This window comes from Muscardinus avellanarius (genome assembly GCF_963383645.1).
Source record: "Muscardinus avellanarius genome assembly, chromosome: 1".
Taxonomy (NCBI): domain Eukaryota; kingdom Metazoa; phylum Chordata; class Mammalia; order Rodentia; family Gliridae; genus Muscardinus; species Muscardinus avellanarius.
Genome location: NC_137786.1, coordinates 76,651,751 through 76,667,131, shown reverse-complemented (window position 1 = coordinate 76,667,131; position 15,381 = coordinate 76,651,751). Strand labels below are relative to the sequence as shown.

The 15,381-nt window shown below is 36.0% G+C and overlaps 1 protein-coding gene across 2 annotated transcripts in view; it reads right to left on the bottom strand.

Annotated features, from left to right (window-relative positions):
* The window catches only part of POLR3G (RNA polymerase III subunit G), a gene marked incomplete at both ends in the record, with an annotated part of 29,263 nt that extends 14,082 nt beyond the window's left edge, over positions 1–15,181 (bottom strand). For both annotated transcript variants that reach the window (XM_080698597.1, XM_080698598.1), the window contains 4 exons: positions 1,823–1,873; positions 3,576–3,632; positions 12,377–12,506; positions 15,065–15,181. In XM_080698597.1, the coding sequence (XP_080554723.1) occupies positions 1,823–1,873; positions 3,576–3,632; positions 12,377–12,506; positions 15,065–15,181 (355 nt within the window). The remainder of the gene's footprint in view (positions 1–1,822; positions 1,874–3,575; positions 3,633–12,376; positions 12,507–15,064) is intronic.
* Positions 15,182–15,381: the final 200 nt, after the last annotated feature.

Genomic DNA, 15,381 nt, shown 5'->3' with positions numbered 1-15,381 from the left:
ACAAAAGGGAAAACACAAGCTTATTGAGAACAAAATGCAAAAATGATATCATATGCAATAAAAATCTTATAGCCTAATGGAAAAAGAAAGTTTTGTTGTTGCTTTCTTAACAAAGGAAAGTCCTATTACACTGCCATGTTTTACTAGATTAACATGGACATGAAGCAGGATGAGCAGTAGTCCATAGGACACATTTGAAATCATTAACTCTTCTAAAAGAGGTACCTTTATTTTAAAGCTCTTTAAAGTCTGCTACAGATTTGTGATCCATTAGAACATGACCAGCACCATTCACTTTTGTACATGTATTTTATGATGAAATAATACATTTGTCTGATAAAAACCAAGGGTATAAATGACAGGGGATATATTTCATCTCAAAACATTCCAAATTCAAGCTAAATAGTCTTACATAATATACCTTTAAAATAAAATAGAAACACTTCCACCATATATATTGTATATTTCAAGCATGTGCTTTTAACTGTACGTCAATTAATCCTTCAATAAAGCTGCTAAAAATGGCAGTGAGAATTTCTGCTTTTAGTTGCTAAGCCCACTGTTCTACAGCTCTCTGGCTACCCCTCCCTTCCTCTCTTCACAGAAAAATTCTCTGAAGACTCATGTATGCTACCTGCCTCCATTTCCTAAGATCCCAGCTACTGTTTAACTCCTTCCAGGCTGGATTCCACCTCTTTGAGTCTTTCACAAAACTTTCCCTGAGGATTCCAACAATGGACATTGAAAACTCAGTGGCTATTTTCCAGGCTTACCTTACTTGACCTCTGAGCAGCACCATCCCAGCTCCCCTGACACCACTGATCACGTTCTAAAACACTCTTCCTCCTGAATTCTGCTCTCCTAGTTCTCCTCCTTCCTCTCTTTCTACTTTCTTCCTTTGCTGACCAATCTCCTCTATCAGCCCATTAAATTTTGGCATTCCTCCCAGCTCAGGCTCCCCTTCCAATTATCTAATATGTTCGTAGACAATTCCACCCTTTCTCACAGCTTCAACAATCACATCTCTGCTGAATACTTCCATCTCCATTCTCAGATCCAAGCCTCTGTCTCCAAAGACACAGTTAATATTTTTATTTGTATACCTCAAAGGAACCACAAATAACACTGCTGAACCAAACACAAAACTGGTTTTTCCCCACTTTTCCAATGTCCCTTCCATCATCTCATCTTTGTAAACAACTACTCATCATCATCCCATCTAAACTCCAGACTTGTTTTCCTGGAAGAAAACCTTCCCACACCTCTCAACGAGGACTGCATGTTTTCACTTAATACGTGGACTCCACTTGACAGCAAGGTCCAGAGGACAAGGAACCTCAGCATGCTCTCTGCCATACTCTTCTCAGAAGTGTCTGCCAAGAGTAGCTACTCAATCATTTACCAAAAGGAATTACTAAAGAAAACTAAAATTTGATATTTTTACATATAACGTAAAGTTCTACTTTACCAAGTTCCCCAACCTTAAAATGTTTCACTGAATAATATAGAATGCAGACAGTATAATCATAAAAATTCTTGTAGATATTCAAGTGAAAAGTTACATAACTGAAAATTATTTCCTAGCATATCAAATGTTCACAGTTAGAGACAAGACATCAAATAAAAGACAGTAACTCCAAAAAAAATTTTTTTTAAATACACAGCAATAAAAACTAAGCTTTAGACAAACAATCAAATAAATGTCAGGCATAGTTTATTAAAAGTATCAGACTCAAGTGGGCGATTCTATGTTAACAGAATTTAAGTAACAACCTTCTCCTAGCTGTATTACTATTATGTTAGTACCTTATTATGTATGTACCTTTTTTGCATTTTTTCCTTGGCATCATCTCTCTCGGAAGTCTTCTCCAATCTATGTATACAAAGAAGAAATATAAAATTTTCTCTTTCCTCAAGGAATCAGTAATGAACATATGACTAGTTAAAGAACATAATAAGTTGCCCATGCAATGAAAATAAAATTTCTTAATATCTGATTGTACCAATCTGACCTGAAATAAAACAAATATAACAGACAGTGATATATTTTCTTCTATGAAATAAAGGTTTCTTATAATAGCTTTGAGGTCATGCAATAAAATTTACTGGAAACAAAATCTTATGGTAATTCTTTGTGGATGTTAGGAGTGCAAATGTTATTGTTAAATATTATATAGTAAGTGACTTTTTTGGAGTTTGTTAGCTTTCTGTAGTTAATATATATTTCTCATGTAACTTTTTTTGAAAGTCAAGGCATGTGAACACAATCCCAACATGTATGAAATAATTCTAATAATTATCTAAAAACTTTGAAACTGAAAATATAAGTAGCTATGGCAAAATAAATTCCCTCCAATAAATGATTTTTGCTCATACTAGCTAAATATAATTCCTCCTTTAAGAAAGGGGTCCTCTAATTTTTCACTTTCTTTCCTTTTTTTTTGGGGGGGAGGAGCTCTTGAAAATTGAGGGCCTTTCACAAGCTAGGCAACCATTCTACCACTGAGCTCCGTATCCAGTCCCCACTTTCTTTCAATTTTTAAACACAGAGGTAAAGCAGACAATTGAAGAAGTATAAAAAGAGATCTGAAAATACTTTTACTAAAAAAAATTTCAGTGCATTTGTACAAAACAGTCAAAAAATCTCAAGTCATTTTACTTTTACTAATAACGTTTGCTTTAAGTATATTTTCATTTTTAAAGACTATTCTTTGATCACAAGTATGCAAAGAGAATTTGGGAGACAACTATTAATGAATTAGTAGAAGTGAGGAGACCTACAAGAGTGTTCAGGAGGCCCCAACCTTATCAACAATCTACACTAGAAAGACATACACTGCAACCAGTGAAAGTGATAATGTTGCTAAGGCCACTTAGGAATTAACATAAGGGCACTTTCTATAAAACCCTATAGACAAAGACATAAAAAGAAAAGGAATTAAAATGAAGAGACCTGAGTTCTAGTAGCATTTGCAAGTGACCCTCATAGGTCCCTTAATTTCTATGGCAACCATTTCTTATTTGCAAAGTGAATGGGCTAGATAAGATCTCCTCTATAGCCCTTTCCACTCTATCCACAGGCAAGATAAACAGATGAATGTTTTATCTTCAAAACAAAAACTCTCATAGGTATGGTTCTATTGAAAGGGCAGGATGGCAACTAAAACTCCTCTGTGTCTGCTTGGAGGAAAAGAAACCCATGAGCAGGGCTTAAAATATCCTCAAAACGAGATTTTTGCTTTCTCCACAAAAGCACTAACATCATTCAGGAATAAAGAAGTGTTCTTTACAGTTGTGATTGTGACTAATGAAACTGGAAACCCCAAGAGTTTGGCAAGTCCTATTTTTATAAAAAATATGCTTTATATAAAGAACTTTCACAAAAATACTTCAGCTCTTCCTTGTACAATATAAAAATCTTTTCTTCTTAGTTTCCAAAAGATTTATATTACGATTTAATATCGTAATATAAAAATAATCAGTCTATTTTCCTATGATGAAAATAAAGAAAAAATTCTAAAAAATAAAGAGGGGTGGCAAAATAGTCTTTAAAAAGTATTTTAAAATTGTAATACCTGGTATCCATTCTTCTTTGTATACCTTCATGTATCTTTTACTATACCTCTCAATATCTAGGGGGGGAAAGAATAAAGAATCCATTAGAAATATCAAGAGTAAACTAGCACTTAAGCCATTCTATTAAAATACTAAAATACCAGGCAACATCTCTTATTTCACATAGAGTGAGTCTCCTACATTTGCACACAAATGTTCCTGCACACTTTGGAATGACATGCTGGAGAAGGTGGCAGGAGCCAGGCGTGGTGGTGCACGCCTGTGATCCTAGTACTTGGGAGGCTGAGACAGGAGGGTCACAGGTTTGAGGTCAACTTCATCACTTCATCAACTTAGCAAAACTCTGATTCAAAACAAAACAAGCAAAAAAAAAAAAAAAAAAAAAAAAAAAAAAAAAAAAACCCAAAAAAACCAGAAAGGGCTATGGGTATTGTTTGAAGGGGTATAGTTTGAAGGTAGAAACCCCCTGGGTTCAATCTTTAATCCATAAATAAGGAAAGAAGAGAAGGAGGGCAGGAAAGAGGAGGGTGGCAGGAAGCAGCTGGTATAACAAGCTGGGGATGAGCAGAGATGTCAATCTGGATTCAAGGTTATTAGAATCTGACAGTATGACTCATCTTAAAGAATATTCCTAATGCATAGGGTTGGGCCAGGAAGTCTCATGCATACAAGGGCAGAGAGATGCACTTAGCATTTTCTATCTTTTTCTTATAACAATGACCTCTACCTCGTAAGCTTTGAGCCTGGTTTAAGGTGATACACTAAGTGCCTAAATGGGAGCCATGGGCTATCTGCTCAAATTTAGCACTTTATACACATAAATTCAGTCTGTTAGGCTTTTAAATGAGCAACTTTTCACAACTCATGGTGGAAAAATGGGGAAAGAGTGGGAGTTCAAAAGGCCGGACTCAGAAGGTACATGTGCATGCAAATATATCAAATTTAATCATCCTATAACATCTTTTAAAAACTGGCATTTCACATCAACTATGTGTACTTAAGTGAATATACCAACATCAATCTCAGTATTCTGTATGGGAAGGGGGGTGTGGAAAGGTGGGGGACACTAAGTGCTGTGTGCATGTATGTCACTGTCAACATGATTTACATTATGATGTGAGACTATAATTCACATTATAAAAAAAAAACAAAAAAGGCTGGACTCAGTGAGGGGTTACCTGTCTATAAGAAAAATGAGCAAGCTGCAAACTTTCCAGGCCAGCAACTGACACTCTCTGGTGAGTTTTTTTGTTTTGTTTTTTTGGTGGTACTGGGGTTCCTGGAAGCCCTTCTACCTCCGGGCTACACTCCCAGACCTATTTTTTATACTTTTTAATTTGGAAACAGGGTCTCCTAAGCCAGCACGCACAGCTGACTTCGAACCTGCGAGATCCTCCTGTCTCTGCCTCCCAAGCGCTGGGATTACAAGCCTGCGCCACCGCGCCCAGCCTCTGGTGAGTTTTTGAGCTTCCCAATACCAGTAGAGCCATGATGGTGGTTCTTGCTTCCCATTTGCACCCCTTGCCGCAGAACTCCCTGGATGAGGGCCCTGACCTCTCCCGGCAACACAAGTTGCAAACAACACATCACACTACAGCTTGAAACCATGTTCATCACAAAAAGTGGTTCAGACGTTTAGCCATGAAAAAGTAGTGTAAAAGATGAATACATTAAAAAAAAAAACAAGGACCAAATCAAGGACTGATTTTGTTTCTATGTTAAGAAAATGCTTCCAAATAATATAACCATATGATAAAAAAGATAACAAAGGCAAATAGTAGATCAGAGAAGAAGGGCTCAAGGTATTTAAATGACTTCAGGTGGCGCACGCTTGTATTCCCAGCATTTGGGAGGCTGAGACAGGAGGATCACAGTTCATGGCCAGCCTCAGCTACTTAGTGAGGCCCTCTGCAACTCAGTGAGACCCGGTTTCAAAAAAAAATAGGGCAGGGGGTGTAGCTCGGAGGTCGAATGCCCCTGGGTTCCATCTCCAGACCGGCAAGAAAAAAAAAAATTTTTTTGAATAGAAAAATTTTGAATAGACATTTCTCTAAAGATATATAAATGGACAAAGAGCATATAGTAAGATGTTCAATATCAATGTAACTAGGGAAACTCAAGTGAAAACCATAGTGAAATGCTACTTTACATTCGTTAGGATGGCAAGAATAAAAATGAGAATAACAAATGGCAGTGTTGTGGAAAAATTAAAAGCCTTCATACATTGTTGATGGAATGTAAAATGGTACAGTCACTTTAAAAAAGTTTGGCATTTGCTCAAAATGCTTAGTTATTATTTGGTCCTAAACATACACCCAACAAAATGAAAACGTATGTCCACGCAAAATATGTACATGAATGTTCACAGCGGTATCATTCACATGGCTTTCAAGAATCACTGGTCCAAGTGTCTATCAAGTGGTGGCTAAGCAAAATGTGATAAAAGCCACACAATGGAATAGTATTTGGCCACGAAAAGGAATGTAGTACCAACTCATACTTTACTATGATGAGCCTTGAAAATATGTTACATGAAAGAAGACAGTCACAAAAAACACCTATTATATTATTCTACTTATATGACCTGTCTCAAATAGACAAATCCCTGGAGACAAAAGATTAGAGGTTGAAATGGTCTAAAGGAGGGGTGAATAAAGTGTGCTTACAAATCGGTATAAGGTTTCTTTTCAGGATGATGAAAACATCAGACAGTGGTGTTGGTTGCATATAATTCTGTGGCTACACTAAAACTGACTGAAGCACACACTTTTTAAAAAAGTGAATTTTAAGAAGTGAACAATATTTCTTTCCTTTCTATCTTTTTTTTTTTTTTCTTTCAGGTCTGGGGATGGAACCCAGGGGCATTCTACCTCCGAGCTACACCCCCAGCCCTATCTTGTATTCTTTATTTTGAAACAGGGTCTCACTGAGTTGCAAAAGACTTTAATAAGTAGCTGAGGTTGTTCGAAAACCACGATCCTCCCGTCTCAGCCTCCCGAATGCTAGGATTACGAGCCGTGCGCCACCACGCCCCGCTGAATTACCTCTCAATAAAGCTCTCATTGAAAAATCAAAGACAACTATTACAAAGTTTACTAAGAAATGAATTATAACAAATTCAAATTTATATTTAGCACTTTCCTGGCTTTGAAGGTAAATTTACTCCAAATGGGCACTGTCCTTTGAATGCGGCTGACTACATCAGCTGTCAGCATTCTGCACATGCTGGGACCCAATTTCAAATGCGTCTTTAATGGGTGCTGTCTTAACATTACTTGTTCTTTTACATCACACTTGGATCATGTATGTGATTCCAGATTACGAATGTGCTTAGAATCCGCCTTATCTGTACTTCCAGTTTGTATACTTTCATAATCAAAATATAATTGAAAAACTTTGATGACTCATACCTCTGTTGAAGACAGGGTAGCCTAACCATCTTCTTTGCACTATACTTTCAAAACATTTCATTATTAAATTTTTAATCAATTAACCTAAAACGTCTTCATTTCTACATAATCTATTTCCTTCAAACATTTTTATATTTGTTGTTAGCATTTATCCAGTTACAAACCACATCGAACAAATGTTGGTACACAGGTATCTTAAATTTTAAAAAATGGTCATAACTCATATTTTAGAAAACGGGATTATTTCAAGTTCATTACGAAAGATTATATGCTGAGGTTCTTTGCAAAATAATGTATTTTCTTTTTTACTCTTAAGCATATATTATTACTATTATTATTATTGTGTGTGGTACTGAGAAATGAAACCCAGGGGCATTCTACCTGCAAGCTACACCCTCAACCCTATTTTTACTTCTTTAGTTTAAAACAGGGTCTCTCAATAAGTAGCTGAGGCTGGCCGTGAACCTACAATCCTCCTGTATCAGCCTCCTAAGTACTGGGATTACAAACGTGTGCCACCATGCCTGGATCCAGAATATATTATTTATTGAATCTTGATTGGAAAAAATTCATCTACAATAGTCATCAGAAGATTCGTGGTCTGAGATATTGTTCATATAATCAATTTCTACATTATCATTAAGTGCTCAGAGAACTGCTATCCATCTCTTTGCATTTATCTTCTGATTTGTCTATGAATGGTGAACTGTATCAATTTTCTTCTCCTCATTATGGAGAGAAGTGAAATATTTTGATTTCTCAATTGTAACAATGAAAACTAAGACAAACAACTACAAAGATGAGGGTCTCTGCAGTCATCATTTATATCTCTGTAAAACCAGATATAATAGATTCTGGTGTGGTGGCATATACCTAAAACCCCAGCTACTGCTGGGCGTGGTGGCGCACACTTGTAATCCTTACACTTGGAAGGATGAGACAGGACGACCACACAGGTTCGAAGCCAGTTTCAGCTACTTAGTGAGGCTGTCAGCAACTTAGTGAGACCCTGTTTCCAAATAAAGTATAAAATAAGCCCAGAGGTAGAAAAGCCCCTGGGTTCCACCCAGTACCACAAATAAATAAATAAATAAATAAATAAATAAATAAATAAATAAATAAACAAACAAATAAATAAAGTAAAAGCCCAGCTACTCAGGAGGTTGAAGTAGGAGGGTCCCAAGTTCGAGGCTAGCCTGGGCAACTTAGTGAGACCTTCTCTCAAATGGACACATGGGGGAGAAACTAATGTACTAATTCGGACAGGACAATAGGAAGATTAAAGAGTAATGTAGCAATAATGATTTATTTCAATATTGCACCATCCTTATATGCAATTCCATCATTCTTCCATTTTCTTTGTTTATCCTAAGTCTTTTTCTTCTGTGTAATGGAGAATATGTGATCAATAATGATCAAATTATGACAACGATGATGAAATAGCAAAGTATTTCAAGATATAGGAAAAATAAGATCAGGCAGAGTCCATAAATATATAAAAGGGTCCAATTAGCTGACATGGTAATGCGAAGATGAAATGAATTTCTTTTTTCAAGTAAATTTTATCTTTGTTCTTTGGAAGACCTCTATCAAAGAATAATTGAATAGCAGTCATAAATACAATGATATTTATAACTGCTCAAAAAAGAAACTCAAAGTTAAAACTGGTTCTTAGGGACTCTGATGGTACAGTGGGAATTAGTAGGCCAAACCCCACCTATGCAATGACAGACCTTGTGGCCATCCTGCAGGTAAATGTATAATTCCTATTAAGATTTTGGAGTTCTAAAAATGGCTAACAGAACCATCACTCCGATCATGATTCTGTCTCTACTGCTGAGGATCCTTTGGTTTGGAAACCTGAGCTGGGAACCAGTGGACGAGGTAATAACCTTTGTTCTCTTGTGACTAAAATTCACTAAAATAATATTCAGTGGTGTTTTCCCACTATAAAAATAATAAATTTTATCACAAATAAAATACTAGTTATTTCTGTAATTCCGACTGAAAACATTATCAATAAACTTTGAAGACATCACAACGGCAATGAATTCTGCTTTGTCTGTGCCCTTAGTTCTCAGCATGTGCTCAAGGCCCTGAGCCACCAGACTCGTGACTATCAGGAAATCTTGAGATCTCTTACCCTAACAGTCTGACCTAGTCTCTAGTGACTTCTTTCTTGACATTAGTCTGTAAGTGTCTCTTCCCTAAAGCACACAGTTGGTGAGGAGTGAGGGGGGAGGATGGTGGAGGTACCGTCATGCAACACTCTATCTAAATATGGTTCCATTGGGCTGTTGAATATTTGTGTTCAATCTGGTCAACTGTTTTTTTTTATTCCTAGTGTGCATACTATTTAAGTGTTATAAGCATTTCTATATATACACATATATATATACATATATACATATATATACTATATATAGTAGTTTCCTCTTATCCGGTTTCGCATCCAAAGCTTTAGTTGCCGGCAGTCATCTGTTATGAAATTATTAAATGGAAAATTTCAGAAATAACTCATGTGCTTTAAATTACATGCTGCTCTGAAGCGCATGATGAAATTCCACATAGTCTAGCTCTAGTCCACTCAGGACATGAATCGTCCCTCTGTCCAGTGTATCCATGGTGTATATACTACCTGCCCATTAATTATTTAGTAGCTACCTCAGTTATCAATTATGTCTATCACTGTGCTTGTATGTAGGGTTAGGTACTATCCATGGTTTCAGGAATCCAATGCAGCTCCTGGAAGATATCACGCATGGATATGGGAAATTACTGTGTATGTTGTCTACATGTGTATATACATACATATGTATATATACCTAGCTACATATATACATATAAATGCATGTATTTTAATTTTTTAAAAAGCCCTTTAAACCACAGTGTTTTTAAAACATAGTACATTAGGAAAGAAGGATAAACATGAGGACTTCTAGGAGAATTATATCAATTTGGAGAATTCAATATCATGAGTTACTTCCTGAAAAAATGAAAAACAAATGATTCCATACACTTTTCTATTTTATTGCATAGTTATCAATAATAAAGTGCCTCCTTGATCCAAGTATAAGCCAACTTTTCCCACAGACCAATAACATTATGTTTTTAATGATGCTAAAAAATTGAAATAAATGTTTGATTTATTCACTTTTAAATTAGACACACACTTTAATAATGGTACTCAGTCAAGTAAATCTGTCTCATAATCTAGAGAAATAACTAATTTTAGAAAGATTAAAGTATACTCTGCACTACTGCTTTTCCTAATAAGAGTTAGTATCAGTTCATTTGGTCTTCTCTTTTTTTGTGTGTGTGGTACTGGAGATGGAACCCAGGGGCACTGTACCTCTAAGCCATACTCCCAGCCCTATTTTTTTTTTAGTTTTTTTTAATTTTTGAAACAGGGTCTCACAGAGTTGAGAAGGGCCTTGCTAAGTAGCTGAGGCTATCCGGGAACCATGATCCTCTGGTCTCCACCTCCTGAAAGCTGGGATTACAAGCGTGTGCCACCAAGCCTGGTCTTACTTTTTTAAATCTATAAAATGAGAGCTTTAACTTCATATTTAAACCTAGACAAAAGCATACAAGAGTCATGGAATTTTTAAAAATTCAGTATTTTTTAAGGTAAAATTTCTTATCAAACCAATATATAACTAGAAGTAGATTTGCTTTAAAAATTAAATGAACTTGTCTAACATATTTCTTATAAACGCATGTGACATCACTATATAAGACTTTCTTTTTGACTCTTAGCCAATTCTAAGACTTTTAGAGAGAGAAAAATGGAATGCATTTTTAATACTAATGGAATGAAATGATACATATGAATTTCTCATGTTTTAATAATGTCTGAGAACTCAAAGATGATATTGATTTTTCTAACTTCACTAATCAAGATTAGAAACTAAAAATCAATATTACCCTATTGTTCTAAGTAACTACTCAGGGAGTTCACTTCCACTAGAACCACTTCCCATTTCCAGTCTGAACTGTTGAGCCTTCTCTAACTGTAATTTCTCCTCTTTGCTCTTAGTACTAGTAATAAGCACATATTTTATGTTTTCTATTATACTGGAGACATAAATAATGAACCAAAAATCAAGGCTTTTAAATTTTTTAACCTAAATATTAAATAGAGATATTCATAAAACATATCTATAATGACTATAATCACAGTATCATATATATGAGCAAAATAACTGAAAACCTTGATAATTTCATATCTACACAATGGAATAACAGTCATTAAAATTTGTATTTTCCAAGAATAATAAAGATAAGTAAAAACACCAATCTATTGCAAATAAGACACAAATTATTAATCCAAATTTATGAAGAAAAACAGAAGAAAAATCTAGTATACACAATAGCATATTAATAGTTGTTCTCTAGACATAGGCATGAATAATTTTTATCTATTAAAATTTTTTTTGGTTTTCATAGAACATATCCAACTTCAGTTGTGAAAGGTATTTTTAAAAACAAAGTATTAGCCGGGCCTGGTGGTGTACTCTTGTAATCCCCGCGCTTGGGAGGCGAAGACAGGAGGATTGTGCAGGTTTGAAGCCAGCCGCGCTGGCTTAAGAGATCCTGTTTCCAAATAAAAAAGTATAAAAAATAGGTCTGGGAGTGTAGCCCGGAGGTAGAAGGGTTTTCAGGAACCCCAGTACCACCAAAAAAAGAAAAAAAAGAAAAAAAAGAAAAATGAAAAAAAAAATCAAAGGGAGGCATGGTGGTGTATGCTTGTAGTCCCAGCATTTAGGAGGCTGAGACAAGTTTGCAGACAGCCTCAGCTACTTAATAAAGCCCTTTGCAACTCAGTGAGACCCTGTTTCAAAATAAAGAATAAAAAAATAGGGCTGAGGGTGTAGCTCGGTGGTAGAATGCTCCTAGGTTCCATCCCCAGTACCGCAAAAAATAAATAAATAAATAAATAAATAAATAAATAAATAAATAAAATATACATATATATGCATATAAAAATTTAGAATTACTATTATTATTACAATTATTAAAATATATTTATGTTAAATTAACCATAAATCTTAAGTGGTTGGTAATCTCTGACCAAATTAAACTATAACATACATGGTTTCTTTTTATTTTTTTTTACTTAGTACTGAACCCAGGGGCATTCTACCTCTGATCAATACTCCCAGACCTTTATATTTTTATTTTTTATTTTGAAAAAGGGTCTAAGTGGCTAGGTATTTTGTGGAGTTGCCAAAGCTGGCCTTGAACCAACAGACCGCTTGAATCAGCCTCCCAAGTATTAGGATTATAGGCAGGCACCACTGCTTATGGCTAAAATATCACATATTTTCTGATTAAGCACTGTTTAACTACATATATTAAACCACATCATCAAACAGTCTAATACAAACCTTGCTTTTCTTCAGGTGTTTCAATAAAATAAGGCATTCTTTTCATTGTTTCTCTCAATTCCTGTTTCAAGGCCAACATATATTCTTCACCTTCTCCTGTTTTTAATGGCACTGGCTTATAATCTATATCCTGATTAAATTAAGAGACAAAAGATTTTATTTCAAAATTTACTATCTCATTCATATATTCTACAAAAATGTCGGTTTTATTGAAAAACTGTTATAGAGGCACAAAGTTTTATACTCAATACAAAAGATGTTGAGAATCTGTAATCTACTTAACCTTTTACCTAATTTCCTACTTCGCCCTTATTTTAGAGGTAGGAAAGATATAATTTCCCTACTGAATGAAGTACTACACTGAAAACTATTCTGCCATATTGTCTGATGACTAATAGGATTCCATAATGTAAAAATCCAAACACCCACTGGGACCAACTGCTTTAGTTTCTGTTAACCTCAACCAGTGGTGGTGCAACTGGGGGGAACGGTAGCATAAGAAGAAGTCACAGTGGCTATCAGTCAGCAAGTGGTTACTGTGACCAGGATCAATATTCAACAGCCACTATGTCATTTAGTGTATTAACATTATTTCTTCTTTAACACTGAAAAATGGAGAAATGAGTAACTTATAAACCCACATAATGAGTAAATGGAAAGACAAGGGTTCAAAGATACATTTCAATTTTTTAAATTCCACCTATTCACCTATGTATATGCATAAACCTGTGTACAGATATTTATTCATTAGAAAGTGGATTCCCAGCATAAATGGCAAAGACATTTCAGAGGATACAGTAGCTTTTCAAAACTGATTAATCTTTTATTAATCATCGAAAATACTGATGAATGTATTTTTTCAGCCTACAACTATTTAATGAGTACCAAATAATAAGCCAGACATGTTTAAACAACAGGAGATACCATGATGAACCAGTCACAGTCCCTGACCACATGGAATTCATATTCTAGGGGGAAAACACATAACAAATAAGTAAACAGATGAGAAAAGTTACAGTTTTAGAAAGTTATATGACATTAAGAAAAAAATCTGACAGAAGGATGACTGGCAAGAGTGCGTGGAAAGCCGGGCGTGGTGGCTCACGCTTGTAATCCCAGCTTTTGTGAGGCCAAGACAGGAGGATCACGGTTCTCAGACAGCCTCAGCTACTTAGTGAGCCTCTCTGCAACTTAGTGAGACCCTGTTTCAAAAATAAAGAATAAAAAAATAAGGCTGGCGATATACCTCAAAGGTAGAATGCCCCTGGGTTCCATCCCCAGTACTGGGGGGGGGGGGGGCATGGAGTTTGGAGGCAGTTTGTCTCCACAGGGTAAGCGCACACGGCCTCTTGGAGAAGTCACACTTGAGCAGAGATCTGAGCAAAATCAGGAAGCTGTCCATTTAAAGACTGGAGAACAGATGATCCCAGGCAGGGAACTTGCAGGGAACACAGCCTAAGAGCAGAGACGGCCAGCACAGCTGGTGGGCGAGAAAGGCAGTTGTAGGGAAGGCTCAGAAACACAAGGAAAGCTGACCAGGCAGAGCCTTCTAGCCAGCAACAAGGAATTTCAACTTTATTCCAAGTATAAAACAACACCACATAGTAACACGCCCTGAGTTCAGAAGCGATCTCCTCCTGCGTGGAGAAGACCAGTGTTAAAAAGAAACCACCAGAGCCGGGTGTGGTGGCGCACACTTGTAATCCCAGCATTCGGGAGGCTGAGACAGGAGGATCGGGGTTTGCGGACAGCAACTCTGCAACTTAGTGAGGCCCTGTTTCAAAATAGAGAATAAAAAATAGGGCTGGGGGTATATAGCTCAGAGGTAGAATGCCCCTGGGTTCCATCCCCAGTGCCCCCCCCAAAAGAAAGAAATCACAGCAGAGGGACAGGATGCCTGACTTGAGAGTTGTCTCTGTTTTTCAGCTGCACTGAGAAGCCAAAAGGCAAAATAACAAAAGCAAAAAGCAGAGACTCCTTATGTAGCATCTAGATATAAACCCTTCAACAGAGGACTTTGCTATCAGAAACAGAGAAAAGATCCATAAAGGGAAGGGCACCTGGCTAATTGTGACTTTTACCTTCTATACCACAGCATGTCTAGAAATGTAAGCTTACAGATCAAACCAAGTAGAAGGCCAAAACATTATGCCAGTCAGGTATGTACCGCAATAACTACATTTAAAGTCAACACCAAATATAATAGAAATGTCTGCATTTTGAGAAACTCACAAAATTCAAAATGACTGACCAAATAGGAAAATAACAAAGAAGAACAAAGGTCAAGTGGCATACTAAAGAGCATAGTTACATTCCAGATAAAGATGCGAAGAAAATCTTTAGGTGTAAGTATGTTAGAATGAGAACCACTGTAAAACCTAATTTGATATTCAAGAGTATTATTTTGATAGATGGAATGTATCAATAACATCAATAGTCTTTCTTGGTTCACATAGTACTGAGTATTATTCATGAAAAGGCATACAGGGTTATTTCTTTATATTCTAAGAGAGCGATCTGAAAATTAGAAAAGGTTTAAGGAAGGATAATGGGAAAACTAAAGTTAGGTAAAACAGTCATACTTTCTGACACTTGAAGACATCATGATATTAAAGACCTATATAGAATTTTACTCTTCTCTGGAAGTTGAAAAGCATACTATGAGAATTCAGCAGTCAATGTACTTACGGGAAATAGTGGGGGTGGTTTCAACACTACATCAGGTAATTTTTCACCTCTGCTAAATCCAATAGCTTCAATATTAAAGGTATAGGCGGCACGTCCTCTTCCTCTATTCCCAGCCATCAGAACTAGTTACACCACAAGAGTGGGAAAATGCTGAAAGACACAATTAATGGTCAAGATTTACCTGATCAGATAAAAAAAAGAAAAACAGTATTTTAAAGCAAATTTTAAAATTCCATCACATTCATAGTATGGCTGGTTTAAAAAAACTTTTGGAAAGCAAAATGTGTAAAGAAATAAGTGTGTGACAACTGATGGAT